General features: G+C 41.5%; 1 protein-coding gene across 3 annotated transcripts in view; it reads right to left on the reverse strand.

Moving 5' to 3' along the window:
* Nucleotides 1-8,524, reverse strand: part of EPG5 (ectopic P-granules autophagy protein 5 homolog) — a gene marked incomplete at its 5' end in the record, with an annotated part of 77,933 nt that extends 69,409 nt beyond the window's left edge. For all 3 annotated transcript variants that reach the window (XM_034773404.1, XM_034773406.1, XM_034773405.1), the window contains 5 exon segments: nt 2,527-2,600; nt 3,043-3,150; nt 3,753-3,889; nt 5,141-5,384; nt 7,581-8,524. In XM_034773404.1, coding sequence (XP_034629295.1) covers nt 2,527-2,600; nt 3,043-3,150; nt 3,753-3,889; nt 5,141-5,384; nt 7,581-8,524 — 1,507 coding nt within the window.
* Nucleotides 8,525-16,426: the final 7,902 nt, after the last annotated feature.

Below are 16,426 nucleotides of genomic sequence, written 5' to 3' on the forward strand. Positions count from 1 at the left end.
AGGCGCCTGGGGCAACCAATGGAGAGGGGCGGCATGTCCAGCTCTTCGGCAGCAGGTCCCTCAGTCCCTCTTGGACGGAAGGACCTGCTGCTGAATTGCCGCCGAAGAATGAAATGGCGGCGATAGAGCTGCTGCCGAAGTGCCACCGATCGCGGCTTCCGCCTCCCCCCCGCTTGGGGTGGCAAAAACGCTGGAGCCGGCCCTGCCTTGGAGCTCCAGTAATGAACTAGGACCCCACTGTGCCGGGCACTGTACAAATACTGAACAAAAAGATGATCCCTGCCCAAAAGATCTTACAGTCCAAGTGTAAGATAAGATAACAGGTGGATACAGGCAGACAGGAAAGCACAATAATGAGACAATGTTGGTGAGCGTGATGGGCAATGGTTTAGCACCCACTGCCTAACCATTGTCAAGTGTTTTTAAGCATCACAGCAACAGAGAGTTTAAAGAGGGATTTGGAGCATGACAAGGCAGTGAATGTTTACAAGGAGTTCCACCCAAGGGTGAGGGGAAGCATGGGAGACAGCACAAAGGTGCTTGTTTGAAAATGTAACAAGTGGGCAATGAAGGGGAAGGATCATCCAGTGGATCTAGGCACTAACCTAGGATCCTAATCTGACCGAGGTCAAATCCCTGCCCTACCAGACTTCCTGTGTGACCTGGGGCACATCACTTAGCCTCTCTGTGCCTCAGTTCCACATATGTAAAATGGGAATAACAGCACTGCCCAACCTCACAGGGATGTTGTGGGGATAAATTCATTACGGACTGTCATACTATGGTAATGGGGGCCATAAAAGTATCTTAGATGGATTGATCGATCAGCTGATCAAAGACAGGAGTCTATATCTTGATAGTGAATGACAGATGGCCAGAAGTGTGGTGATAGGCCATGAAGGGCCTTGAAAGTGAATACAAGTCATAAGTTTATAAATCAAAAGGACTATAACCAAATGTTTTATTTACCAACTGAAAGCTGGGACTCCTCCCATGGTATGAAGCACTCATATCTAGCTCTGACAGCTCATGAGGCACTGGACCTTAAACGCCTCATTCTGGCCATCTTGTTTTTCTTCATACTTCCATTTCAAGATTATTTTAGTGGCTGCTAACTTGAAAGCCTCTAGAGACAGAATCCCATACGTTAGATCACCTGATAGCCTGAAATACTGGTTTACAAATGGTGTACACGATTCATTAACTGTACAGGTGATGTCAGCTGATCCTTCCGTATCAAAAATGAAGTAGGGGGAAAAGCCACACAGTAACCAAAATGACATGATCTTAAGGTCTGATTTCTCTCAACCTGTCAGGACATGTTGGTGAAACACTACACATGCTGTCAGGATAACTACATCTTCTCTCAGCATCCAAATCAGAAAAAAGAAAAGTTGATCGTTGTGAATTCATACTCATTTTAAGACACTAGATTCACTGCTACTGTTACTCACTTGCATAGTCAGAGTTGCACTGTAGCTATTTCAAGGTTTAGGGGACACCCAAAACCTGGCTCAGACTGAAGTCTGCCCTCCAGGGGCCAGATCCTCAGCTGATGTACTTCAATAAAGCTTCATGAAATTCAATGAAGCTTTGCAGATTTACAAGGGCTGAAGGATCTGCTCCAGGGTTTTCAACCTAGCCTGCAAACTCTGAGCACAGACATCAAAATGTGTAGGCCAATTTCTTTCCCACACTGCCTCAGTCAGTTCAGCTTAGTATATAAATCCTTATGCACTGAAATCAAACCTCCAACAGATGGTTGGAGTTTCAGTTAATTGGAATTCAGACAACCCAGGCTTGACTAATATTAACTCTAAAAATAACTCAGTCCAGCTCTCTCTTTACCCATTTAAAATACTTCTGTAGAACTGCTTCAGATCAATTAGGCTCAATAGCTACTATCTTGACACTCAGAAAACCAGTGGCTGTAACTCTCCTAATGCAGTGAGCACACACAAACATAAAAGTCACACTAACCTTTACTAATCTAACAGAGCGGGGTGGGGAAGAGGACAAACAGGAAAAGATTGTGGGTTTGATCAGAACATTTATTTCCTCTGAAATATGTTTCATTTGTTATCATTGGTCCTTGACTTCATAGTTTTCATCAAGTATTGCAATTGTTTTTTCTGAGTAAAGTTAGAAGTATAGGGGGAAAAAATTAAACAGCAGAATCTTTGCATGCAACAATTGTTCCAGACCTAGTGACTCAGGAATTTCCTTTTCATCCATGACAATTGCTCCCGCAAACAGTAGCCGAGAACTTTATTTCAACATTGATAAGAATAATAGGGCTATTGCACATTCATCATGCTAAATATTTAGCATCTGAGAATAGCGCTGAGGCTGTAAATAGGGGATGAGTGAATAACAACAAGACTTTAGATTTAACTATCAGTTCACTGTGCCCATTTTGACAATTCCTCAACGTCATCTGAATATTCCTAGTGCCACCATGTGTTTGAATATCCAGAGATAAACATTTTCAGAACACGTGTACAAATTCTCTCCTTTCCCACTTACTTGACAGGAGACATAAGCAAGGCAAGAGACTGCATAAAATGAAAGACTCCTGATGGGTTATCCAAGACTTTGATCTGAAATGAAACCAAGATTTCAGTCTAAGCAAACCAGAAGCCACAGCTAGTTTAGTTTCAGATTCTAAAAAAAAAAAAAATCTCTGAATTTCCATGATCTGGCTTTTCCTTTAACTTTCTAACATTAAAGGAAAATCTTGACAAAGCCCACTTGCTGATCTAAGTGAGAAATAGGTCTGCAAAGAAGACACGGCTTTTGTCCTTAGCTGCAGATCTCACTACGGCACAAGATTGGGAGGGCTGAAAATCCAGCCCATCAAAGCCCCACAGAAAGATTTTGGCTCCTCTCCTTCCTAGGCCCCAGATTCCATATTTCTGGAATCTGCCAGTTAGTCTAGTAATAGTCTTATGGTTTCAAGCAGGAGAGACTCTCTTCTTTTCTCCTACCCACTCCAAAATCTCAGCCAAAAAAAGCAAAGCACACAGGATTAAACATTCACACCTGTATGAATGAAGCAGCCCATCCACTGACACCTGCTGGGCAACGGAGGATGTGGTTTAAGAGGAAGAGGTGGTCCCCTGGACAGCCAACTCTTTGCAAGACTGACACCTAAACAATAAAGAGCATCTTGTAAGGGAATTTCAAGGTTGGCTCCTTCACAGACTTGTTAAAACCTGGCTTTTCTATTATTCTCCTTGCACTTTCCAACCCCCAATGGGTTTGTACAGAGAATGCTGTATCACCAAAAGGCTGACGGGGACAACAATGCTCTTTGACAAGCAGGGGCTGCTGCTTGATTTAAGAGCAACAATACAAAGCATTTTTTAAAAGAACCGATTTATGTGAAACTGAGTGATGAAGAAAGATCACCAGATTGACAGTGATGAAGACCTCCATCTCCAACATGAGTTTTCCCCATGCTGCCTTATTAATGTGCTCTGTCCTAATCCAAACCAACCATCTTTGGGTTCACAGGCTCCAGTCCTCTCAACACCTGGGCTCTCAGTTGATTCTATCAACAAAGAAGCCAATTATGTTAGCGGTTTCAGGGATGTGGCCATTGTCTGCTAAGAACTGGAATGAAGCCACCAAATTCTTTTCACCCAGGACACCAAACAGCAAGAGCAGTAGTGAGGTTTCCAGGGATGGCCTCTGGGACTGATTCAGTTCGTTTTAATAAACAACAGTTACTCCATACACTCCTCCCTTACCAGCCTTTGCAGCCAAAGGAGGAGGTCACTCTGGAACTGAGGATCTTCGATAACTCTGCGCGTGAAACCGAAAAGAATGCTGACACATTCTTTCAGGTGACCCAAGTCCGAGGAAAGGTTTTCTGACTGCTTAGAAGCTGTGAATTAGAAACAGAATTAGAGCTCCGACATTGGTGACTCTTAAGAGCCCTGCTAGGCTGACTAATACCCTCACGGCTTTAGGGGTTCTATAGAAAATTTCTCCTTTGTCCTTTATATGTACAGTAGAACCTCAGAGTTACAAACACCTCGGGAATGTTGTTCATGATTCTGAACAAAACATTGTGATGGTTCTTTTAAAAGTTTACAACTGAACATTGACTTAATACAGCTTTGAAACTTTACTATGCAGAAGAAAAATGCTGCTTTTAACACTCTTACTATAAATGAAACAAGCAGAGTTTCCCGACCTTGTCAAATTTTTTTTTTATATTTCCCTTTATTTTTTTAGTAGTTTATGTTTAACACAGCACTACACTGTGGTTTTTTTTTTGGTCTCTGCTGCTGCCTGATTGCGTACTTCCAGTTTCAAATGAGGTATGTGGTTGACCAGTCAATTAGTAACTCTGATGTTCATAACTCTGAGGTTCTACTGTATATTATTAAATCCAAACAAATACTCTACTACGCTCTAAAACTAAGACACTAGTTTTTTTAAAACATCTTGTAATCACTAAATAGCAACTTTGATATAAAAATATCTTTGTTACTTTAAGTCAGGGGTAGGCAACCTGTGGCACGGGTCCTGGCCACCAGTCCAGGGGGCTCTGCATTTTAATTTAATTTTAAATGAAGCTTCTTAAACATTTTAAAAACCTTATTTACTTTACATACAACAATAGTTTAGTTATATATTATAGACTTATAGAAAGAGACCTTCTAAAAATGTTAAAATGTATTACTGGCACGCGAAACCTTAAATTAGAGTGAATAAATGAAGACTCGGCACATCACTTGTGAAAGGTTGCCGACCCCTGCTTTAAGTTAAAGCCTCCCTTCCGCCCACTTCCAGCACGCAGAACGAAAATATTTTTCTGACATAGGCAAAGCCAGTGGCACTACATAGATCAGACAGCAGGGGGCACTCCTGCAATTTGCTGCCAAAATAAGCTTAAGCACTTGACTTCTGCAACTGTGTCTATGCTCCATGAGACTGAAGTGAGAAAGTCAGGGTGCTTTTGATGGATTGCAGTTTCATGGGCCACTGAATAAGCTCCCCCTACTTTTTGGTGTTGAAAGAGGGTTCCTCTACAATGAATATCCACACCTAGAACTGCAGATTGAAAGTTCAGGTGTAGTATTCTGCATGCTAGGGACACCAGAGGCGGAAACTCAGATCGGGGACACACCTTGCTCTTGTTGTTGAACAGCCACAGATCTCAGCAGGGATGAGCTATTAAGCAATCCATAAATATAAGACTCCACCTGCAAGCGGGACAATATTGAAGTGTACGAGTGCAGCACCAACGTCTGATGCACGTGCTCCGTTTTGGCTTCAAACAACCTCTTTAGTTCCCCCAACACACTTTCATTCATCTCTACTGTCTGGTAGCGATGGTAGTCAGACACTTGGCACTGATCTGCACAGATACCCTGCAAAGAGAACAATTATTTTATGCACTTTCTTTTTAAAGTGTGTTAAAAAAATCTGCACTTACATAGAGCTTTTTAACCACAGATTTCAAAGCTCTTTGCAAAGGCAGGTCAGCAATGTTCTGCTTAGATAATAGATGGGGAATCAGAGGCTAAGACATTTTTGAAAGCAGATTCTGATTTTAGATGTCCAACTTGATTTTCAGAGGCACTGAGCACTGGAGCGGATGACTGCGTAGCACCTCTGAAAAATCAGGCCCTACAAAGTAAAGTACCCAAATTCAGAAACGACTTTTGAAAATTTGGATTTTAAGTGACTTGCCCAAGACCACGTGGTGAGTCAGTGGCAGAAGTGAGAATAAAATCAGGTCTCTCGACTTCCACCCTCACACCCAATCCAGTAGAGCACACCTGCCTCACAGCCTTGGTCCCATCTACCCTTAAAATGTATATATAAAAAACATACAAAGAATTTCCAGGCAGACCCTGATCTTATTTTAAAGTCACAATATGTATGCAAGGGGAGTATTTTTCTAGACTCCAGCCCACTTAACATCTATTTGCCGCAACATATTTTAAAATTATCCAGACTTGCCAAGCACTGAAACGACTTTCCTCAAACTGCAAATCAAATCATTGAGTGGAGTCTTTCCCCACCTCATCCGATGTTCTTTAATACAATGAAGCCATCGTTCCATTCTGCCCATGTCATTGCTTCATACAGCCATGCAACTAAGCTTCAAAACACACACTTAGAAAATTTGGTTTGAAACTTGTTCGCACCACATGCAGGACTTTACACTAGGAAATCAGTTATATTAATGTAAGAGTCTGTGGATAGAGTATAGATGCAGTGTATTGCACATAAAAATGAATAAATACAAAATTTAAGAGACTGGTAACATTCAATCATAATTAAACGTTATAATGTTCATTTACACCACATTCCTCTAAAAAAAGAGTGATATTTCTACACTGGGGCCCTCAAGTCTCATCTAGCATAGGAAAAAAATGGACAGGGAATTCACCAGCCATACAGCTCAACTCATGGGAGCAATAGAGGAAGTTCTCGAATAGATAGTTTAGGCATTCTTACTATCTAAACTTGCTCTAGGAAGGATCGGACAGTGAGTGGTAAGAACATCTACACTGACTACAACTTCCACCACTGCTGAATATCTCCAATTTTTCCTAGTTGAAGACAGGGCCCTATAAGACCAAATCCTGCAAATCAGCACACAGCTGGAACATCAAGCTGTGTAATGGGGTTGTCCCGGAGACATGAGCAAAACAATCCTTCCCCATTAGGCAACTGCAGAGTTACAAAGGCCATGTCTACAGTGCACTGCAGTGTGGACTACAGAGGTGTGAACTGCAGAGCGCACCAAAGTGTGGCACTGTAACTACCCCACATTGAAGCTGCTGGTGCAAACTAGAAGGTACCTAGTTGGCAGTAACCTAGTCCTTTTGCAAACAGGACTACGTTAATATGAAGCCAGGACCTTCTTTTCAATGGGGTAACTCAGTGCAACACTTAGTTGCACTCTGCAGTTCACATCCCGGTAGTCCACACTGCGATGCAGCATAGACAAGCCCAAAGATACTTCAGGGCTCCAGTGGCAGCCACAATAACAAGAATCTCTGTGCTACATAAGGGAAGCAACAACCAGTGGAAGTGGAGCTCTCTCCTCAGTCCCCTTGCTCCAAATAACCAGGCTGCCGAGCTGTATCCTCAAATCCTTCCGGAACCACTGTCCCAAGACTATTGGACATGGGGTCATCCACACCCAGGAAGGAGGATGGACAGGACTGGCACCATAATGAAGTATTTTGCTAACCGCAGATGGTCATTCTAAGCTGAATTCCAGTTTTCATACTGCAATGCATTGGAACTCTCATTCCAATTCACTACATACAGGAATTTTAGTATATCAGAGCTCACTGTCAGGGAGACGGCACTCCACTATATTAGCTACAAGTTTAAAATCAAGGATTCCATGGAATGAGTATTTCTATGTAATGAACTTGACTTAAGCAGTGACAGGTTTATTTTCCTTTGAACCGAAAAAAAAAAGACATCATCCAAGGCAAATCTCTGTACAAGCCAGCTTAAATACAGCAAACATCCACATTCAGCAGACCACATGACTGGGATCATAGACTAGCCATGATCAAAAGCAACTTCAGTTACACCACCTTGACCGACTGCTGTTCCTCCTTAAAAGTCCACAACCTGTCCTTGGCACTTTGGCAATCTGATGTCATGGCCTGTAGCTCCGCCTCAGCCAGCAAGAGCTGCTTCCTACAGCGCCAATAGTTCAGGAGCAATTCATGAAACTCATGTCTATCCTGATGAGCAATGTGCTCAAACTCCTCCATGTAGGAATCAACATTCTCCAGCCACGAACACGGCTCAAAGATTTTCAACTGCTCTTTGGTAAATGGCACTAGTTCCGGCTCAGAGGGAATCTCTGGATACAGCCTCTCGTTACGTAACAGTGGTTTTACCGCGAGTGTGGTCAGTCTCTCGTGGGACAATTCAGCCGATAAATCGGGATACAAAGTTTTCAACCCAGAAGGTTGAGCACGCTCTTTGGCTTCATTAGAGAGCTGTGACAGCACAGGTTGTGCCTCCAAAGAAAGAGCAGGATTTGTAGCCTCTTGTACCTTCTCGGTTCCTCTGTCCCATACAATTCCCATTAGTGATTGAGTGCAAGCAGCACCGCATTTAAAGGTACTTTCTGCTATGCCAGAGTTTTCTGATTGATTAGCAAGTGCTTCCATAAGGCTCTGAGGTTTGTCCGATTTATTTCTATCATCTTCTTCAGACCTCTCCCGGCATTTCTCATGCAAGAGACTAGCTCTGAATTCTTCTCCTTGTGTTAGAGGTTCTAGGGTAGCTGATCGGGATCCTTCATCTGCTAAGGTTAAAGAAGTCAAGGGGATATCATACAGATCATTCACATTTTTTCCATCCTCTACTTCATCACTGAGCCGAATCTCTGTAAACACTTCAGGATGTTCCACCTGCACCTCGCTAGCTTGGGAAGTCACCCCTTGATCTCTAGCTTTGTTGGGGAGGAAGACCTTGTCCAAGTCCTGCTTCTGCGGCTCTTCACTGCATTTTTTCTTTTTTTCCTAGAAACAAAAGAACAGACAGCGTATCAGGAATCGGACATTCATAAATGAACAACAAAAGAAAGTCAGCATTTGTCTTGCATTACAATGTACCTAAAGCTTACATCACCCGCCTAATTTCGGGAGTTATGAAGGTAAGAAATAAATGCATATTTCAACTCGCATGTTGACGTGGAATAAGTATACTTGGTGAGCCAGCTGCAGTCACTAGGCCCCTTTTTTCATTTAATCCACGAATGTTAAGGGATTCTGCTAAACAGAGCACATTTTAAATACATCAGATGTCTACTGGCCATGTGGACTTGCCAAAGGCACCAAACACCGCACATGATCCATGGTTAAGCAGATTGTGTTCCTCTATTCAGTTCCTCTTTTTTGAATTCCCCTATTTCTTACTCAACAGCTTGTTTGGGAACCAAGTATGTGAGTTAATACACAGCATGAGAGAAACTGTGCAAGCTGTAACTTTCAGTCCCCACCATGCCTGACACACTCTTGGTCTTCAACTTCCCAACCTTCCTCCACCCCCAGTCCCAAAAGATAGCAGCCAGTGCCCTGTCAATTTCACTTCCCTGCTTTCATTGGAATGATGCCCACCTTGTTGCTAATGAAAAACTGTCAGCATTCTGGGGCCCAGACTGTCTCTGCGCTATGTGCTGTACAAATGAGTAAAGCAATGGGGCCCTGTTCTTTGACTGAAAAACCTCTAGTCTCTACCACAATACAAATACATTGGACCGTGTTTTTAATTTCATGGAAACATGTCTAATGGTCTTCAATTTGTAAGGGTTTATTTTCACAAAACCTAAATTTTCAGCTGATGTTGCTCTTGCAATGTCCAATTAATTAAAGACTGACCCTGCGATGCAATCCATAAACTAGAAATTAGCAGTTTCACTAGGAATTGTGTCACTTGGAGAAGTAGAAAAGCTGAGTAAAATGAGAGGTATGAATTTTAAATTGATTATTCCCTATTTAATTAACATTAGCTATTACTGAACAGGGATGGACTAGCCTAGTCTGAAGTCTATTTTTATGACTTTCTCACCAAAAGCACAAACGTGGAATCATCACATGATATGACAATATAACCAGGATATGATACAAGCACTCTTGTGCAAACGGCTAAAATCCAGAGTTCTGCTCTCATTTAGTCTATTGAATTGAGAAAATACCGGGAAAATTAGCTTATACTGCTCTAATTTCCCCATATAATGCAATGGATTGCCAAAATTAGCATGTGACAAAAGTCAGAGAGAGGGAACTAATGAAGAGCTCTCAGTCCCTGCTCAACACTGGAAAAAGGCTAAGTAACAAAAGTAAAGTTCTGAATACTTACTGACAGTTTCACATATTTCCTAGCAGAGCAGCTGACTATGCGGTTCTGCCTTATAAAGCAGCTAACAGACAACAATGGATAACAACGCCCCAGCTAATCTAGCATATTTGTTTTCACCCTCCTACCGAACACCTGTTAATCCAAACAGATGCTTGCAGCTTCTTTATAAAATGGCAATTTATTTGGTTTGCTTTTGGATCCCATATCTCCCACTCTCCTGTTGTTCTTCTTTCGTATGGCTTGGGTAGGGTAGCAACAACTACAAATTTATATCTAAGCACGTTGCCGCTGCAGCGAGCTGGTGAATGTCCTTCAGGCCCCTGGCGAAAGAACGAAGGGGACATTCAGATATGATGTGCTCTGTAGTTTGTGCCTGGTGACTACAGTCGCATACGGGTGTTTGCCTCATTTTCCATTTAAAGAGGGATACTCTACTTTATACTCTCCTGTTCACTTCTTTCTATAGGATCATTAGTCTGGACTTTGCAGGAAAATAAGACAATACATTCCCCATGCTCCTTGATGTTCAAAAATCCAAAGATACTATCTTGCAGTTCTTATTCAGGTGAAACCAACCCTTCTCTTACGTTAGCACTTTATACTGCTACTCACCACCACCACATCTGAGCACCTTCCCCATAAAATTGATCACGAAGTCCCCAACAGATTACACAATGTCTGACATTTCTTCCTTTTCAAGGTAAAAATTCTACAAACTCAACAGAAACTTCATCTGAGTAAGGACTGCAGGATCAATCTCTAAATTCAAATGAGAACATAACACTTGTTGTTTCTCTTTTTATACTTTGAGAGTAAACTTATCAAGCAGGAACCATCTTTTCATTGTGTCTGTACCATGCCTCCTAGCACAGTGCAGACAGGCCTCTAGGCACTACTGCACTAAACAGATTACAGCTGTGGAGACAGCCATAACACAAGGCAGGAGGGTTTGGTTACTTCCACAAAAAGCAAAGCAAGCTGGTTAGTATTCTTCTTTTGGGATATTTGCAGGCTATTATTATTTAATAGCTGGATTTATTGGTTTATATTCAGTATTAGACTGGCAACTGTTAATGTACTTACTACATGCAATATTTTTAATTCCCTCTTCAAACTGAGGTGCAGAAGATCATGGAGATTGCCCCAAGCATTTGGGGCAGTATGGAAGAACGCTCAAAGGGAAGAGTTGAAGGAAGATACAAAGGGAGCAACTAAATAAAAGGTTTGAGGGGAGAAAACAAGGAATATGTGTAGGAAGGGAGAAGAGCAGAGATGTAAGAAAGAGCAGAGACAGCCTGAATTTAATGCAGATGACAAGGAGAAGCCAGAGGAGGGATTTAAAGGAGAGAATGATGTAATCAGAGTGGCAGGACAGGAAGATGATTTTCACAGCACAAAATAGTTTGGAGAGGAACAAATTGAAACACAGGGATGCCAAAGACTAAGAGTATGCAGTAATTGAGGTCGGACACGACAAAAGTACAGTAAAAAAATCTCAGTGCGCAGAAATTAAAACATAGGTGTGACGTTGTGCAGTCTATATGGTTTTATAAGAACTTGATAAGTCAATATAATGTAACTGAGACAGTTTTAGAGAAAATACGGTAATAAGTGAATGTAAGTAACTGGGATATGCCTCATGCAAAAGGTCTCTTGTAAGGTATCATTACAAAGCTTATAATCTACTGAGTGTGATCATCTGATTTGTATAAATGTACCACTCTTGTATCTAAAACTAGAAATATAAAATGTAACTCTGAGGGCCTATTGTAATTGTGTAAAGTGTGGACCATTAATGATGGTTTGGAATCTTGATGACTCCCATTGTCTGCAGATGGCTGTATTTACCTGTGAGTCTTCCTGTATATGTGTGTGCTGGCAAGTGAGAAATGAAGTCTTGCAGTGACATGTGATCATGTCACCTGAACTGGAATCCATCTTTAACCTGGTGCTTTTCCAGTGAGGGTGGGTGGAAACCCAGAGAGACAAAGAGTTCCCGCCTTATGCAAAAGATATATAAAGGGGGGAAGAGAACAGAGAAGGGGAGAAGCCATCATGAAGAATCCCCTAGCTACCACCTGAGCTGCAACAAGAGCTGTACCAGGGGAAAGAATTGTGCCCAGGCCTGGAAGGTGTCCAGTCTGAGAAAAACTTACTGAAGCATCTCTGAGGGTGAGATTATCTGTATTCAGTTTGATTAGGCATAGATTTGCGCATTTTATTTTATTTTGCTTGGTGACTTACTTTGTTCTGTCTGTTACTACTTTGAACCACTTAAATCCTACTGTCTGTATTTAATAAAATCACTTTTTATTTAGTAATTTACTCAGAGTATGTATTAATACCTGGGGGAGCAAACAACTGTGCATATCTCTCTATCAGTGTTATAGAGGGCGAACAATTTATGAGTTTGCCCTGCATAAGCTTTATGCAAGGTAAAACGGATTTATCTGGGTTTAGACCCCATTGGGAGTTGGGCATCTGAGTGCTAAAGACAAGCACGCTACTGCGAGCTGTTTTCAGGTAAACTTGCAGCTTTGGGACAAGTGATTCAGACCCTGGGTCTGTGTCTGGAGCCAGACGGGAGTGTCTGGCTCAGCAAGACAGGGTGCTGGAGTCCTGAGCTGGCAGGGAAAACAGAAGCAGGGGTAGTCTTTGCACATCGGGTGGCAGCTCCCAAGGGGGTTTCTGTGATTCAACCCATCGCAGAAATTAAAACATAGGTTTTAGACACTAAAGGAAAATCCAATAAGATCTGGCCAGAGCCTGGGTGTGGAAGGGGGCAGAGGTATCTAAAAATGACTCCATGTTGCCTGAGTGATGGGACAGAGTGCAGTTAAATGTGACAGACGGTTTAGGGCCAAGATGAGTTCACTTTCGAGTTGTGAGGGGACAACAGGAAGTCCTTCCACCCCACAGGGGACTTCCTGCCTCACAAGCTGAATTCCACTGAACATGTTCCCGAAAAGACACTTTTCCTATTTAAAAGAAGACTTATAGTGACAGGACTGAACCTGGCGTTTGAAATACATTTGGTTGTGCCTACCAGGTAACTTACGGAAAAAAAAGGGGGGGGAGGGGATTATTTACCTTATGTCAAACAGAATTAATACCAATAGCAAGTTACGTATGGGTTGGGTTTTGTGTATTTGAAGACTAAATAGTCAATATTAAAATACATGAAGTCTAATTCTGTATGGAATAGTTACACACTTATGGGTCATTTACTTCTAGGATATCCATCAGTGTAGTAAGTCAGGAAAGTAACTCAAATACTTTCCTCATGGACTGTTTTTTTCTAAATGGACAACCAATCCTAAATTCTCAATTACTGAGGGACAATCTTCACTCATTGATATATTTTCCTTTCCTCCACCAACAATCTGTATAACTTTTTTCATGAATAATGTACCCGAATACTTGAATGCAAAATATCTAAACTGTAGTCTTAAATTCATTCACCTAAATATGGGTTATTGCTGATTATGCACTGTGTCTTATGACTCTAAAAACAAACTCTGTATTTGTAGATAATCTAAGCACTATACCCAGATGTACAAACACTCTTTTCTCAACCTGTATGTTATACAATGTTAACATTAGCTTTAATAAAAATTTTAAATCTGTTCTGAGTCATACGCAGTAATTAAGATTTACACAGGTGCCAGTGGTAAACTGCTCTTCACCTCTCACAGCTTCAGTAGCTTTGCCATCTTATTGAGTTTTGTTTCTTGTTAGTGATGATGTAAGTACTAATCTTTGTTTATTGTATCTTTTGCAAAAAGGTGACACTTGAAGCTTTCTTTGAAAAGCTCAGATTCAGTTTTCAGCCCTCTAGATCCTGGTTACTCAACCGAGCAAGTTCAGCAAAGGATGGATGCCTCATCTCCTGCTCCCAAGAACATCATGTTGTCAGATGCACTATCCCAGAGGACCACATATGGTTCAGTGGGTTCTGAATGGAAAAGCAGGTTCTGATGTGGTTGGGCCCTAACTTGTACCCTGAAATTACACTGGATGTAAACAGAGCCAGTTTTTCTGCTCAGGATGAAGGTTGATGTGTTCCGGCAAACTTGAGTTCCCATGTTGTCCCCCCCCCCCCCCCCCTTTAACCTCAGATGTACTGCATCACAAGAGTGTAGTCAGGAAAAGATCAGCGGAGATCACTAGCTATAGTCTCATCAAGGAAAGCAGCTTGTAATTTTCTGGCAAACTAGAGGTGAACAAATATTTCCTGTCATTGTTGCTTCCTAGGTGGGGTGTCCAAAGTTAGTAGTGAGTTCAGAAACACCAAGACTCAATACCTCCTTGATGAATTGACAGGCGATGCCTTTGATGAAGGGGGAGGGCTGTGTGTTGTTCAAAGGATTTCCCCATTCCAGCCAACATTACTTGTGTCTTGATTGGGTTCAGGCAGAACAACAGCTGCTTTTCATCCAGGTGCTAACCTTTTAGAGGTTGTCAAGGCTGAATCCCTCCATCATTCCAAGTGCAGAAGTGGGGGCCCGCAAGGATTTTAAAAATTAATACTTGCCACTCGAGGCCTGTATTACAAAGCAAGCAGAGAACAGACCAGGAGGGATTTTACAGCTAACTGGCTGGCTGGGTGTCCATCAAAGGGAGCTACTCCCCACTCCTCCCCCATGTATCACAGAGGTACTGATACATCTGTGATGGCTTGAAAAGCATCTAGCAAACAGGAGACAGAACTGTGAAATATCAGCAAGTTGCTGGCAAAGCAGCCCAGGGTCTTTCAACCTCTCCAGAGTGATGAGTAGTAGCTCAACTCCTATAAGTCCTATTTGAAAGGATAAACAGGAACCACTATAACATTTCTCTGCTCACTCCAGTTAGATCTTGGGTGCAGGTGAGCAGCCCCAGGGTGGATAAAAATCAATGATTAAAAAAATAATAATAATAAAAATCAGATTTTTTGATAAAATGCTTTTTGAGGGAAAAAACCTAAGATACATTATAGCTCAAAGATATCTCATCATGGAATAGGGATTATAAATTCTAATTCTATAGTATGAGACAATATATTCATGTAATGTTTAAGAAAAGTTTTGTAAATGAGTAAATGGATTAGGGATCCAATCTTATGGGGTTCCAGGGGCATCTGTATAGATTATTTAGGTTAATCTTTCTATCTACCCAATGGGACTCAGTGCTAAGTCTAGAAGATATCATCTGAGATTATTAGTTTTGCAATTCTCAAACTGTGGATTTGTGTCTCCAGAGAGAACATGCTTGTTAACAGCAAAAAGGTTTTTAAATAAATAAATATATAGAGATGAGAAATAACAGACCTCAACCTTATTGTCCCTCTGCAAATTTGTGTACACAGAGTCAATTCCTTACCCCTCTCTAAAAGTGCAAAGTTTCAAAAAGTTCAATGAATAGAAGATTGTTGCGGGAGGAATAGATCTGGACAAGGAGAAGAAGTCCGGAGATAAACATGAGAAGGGAGGGACAAGCAGTAGAAACAAAAGTGAAACTGGTTGAGCAGCATATTCCAGAAGTCTTGAGGTCTTTCTGAGTGTAGCCTTCATTGATTTGAGATCTACCATACCATTCTCTCACTTGAAGAGAAAACCTCTAATGGCAGCATGCTGTAAAAGAGACCCTGTTTTGGGTTTCATCTATCTCAGAGTTGTGAAGAATATGTATTAAGGTTATAACAAAAATAATTTTTTTTAATCGCGATTAATTTTTTTGAGTTAATTGCATGAGTTAACCGCGATTAATCAAGTATCAGAGGGGTAGCCGTGTTAGTCTGAATCTGTAAAAAGCAACAGAGGGTCCTGTGGCACCTTTGAGACTAACAGAAGTACTGGGAGCATAAGCTTTCGTGGGTAAGAACCTCACTTCGAAAGCTTATGCTCCCAGTACTTCTGTTAGTCTCAAAGGTGCCACAGGACCCTCTGTTGCTTTCTGCGATTAATCGACAGCCCTAGTTTTAATGTGTTGATATACACAAATAGTTACAATGCTCCACCCCAGAGCTGATGGATGTAATTCCAGTATGTGTATCAGTTTGCTAGGCAAAAATAAAATATCCCTTTTCTTTAATTCAATCCCGGTAATCGAAGCCTCATTATAATTTGATCGAAACACCAGCAACCCAATAATTAATATTAGAAGTTCAAATTGCTTTCAGCAGGAATTACAGGATAGTTCTTTCAGTGACTAAAGCAGGCTACTATTTAAATCGATAAGGAAAGAGGCTCAAACGCTGAATGAGAGCCAAGATCCTATAGCAAAGACATGTGACAAGTGATGCCCACAGGCAAGTGGTGTTAATTGTAATTACAGTAACTCCTTATTTAAAGTTGTCCCGGTTAATGTTGTTTCATTGTTACATTGCTGATTAGAGAACGTGCTCATTTGAAGTTGTTGAAGCCTTTCTGGCACGCCTCTAACCAAATTGCCTTGTTAGGTTGATGCTTTTTACATAAGTCTGTGATTGGGGATACAATGTCACTGAACCCCTCCACAAAACCTCCTGTAATAGTTTGCCAAGCCTATGAAGGATTGGATTTGCCTTTTAGTTTGGAGTATGGGC

This window comes from Trachemys scripta, chromosome 6 (genome assembly GCF_013100865.1).
Source record: "Trachemys scripta elegans isolate TJP31775 chromosome 6, CAS_Tse_1.0, whole genome shotgun sequence".
Classification (NCBI taxonomy): Eukaryota; Metazoa; Chordata; order Testudines; family Emydidae; genus Trachemys; species Trachemys scripta.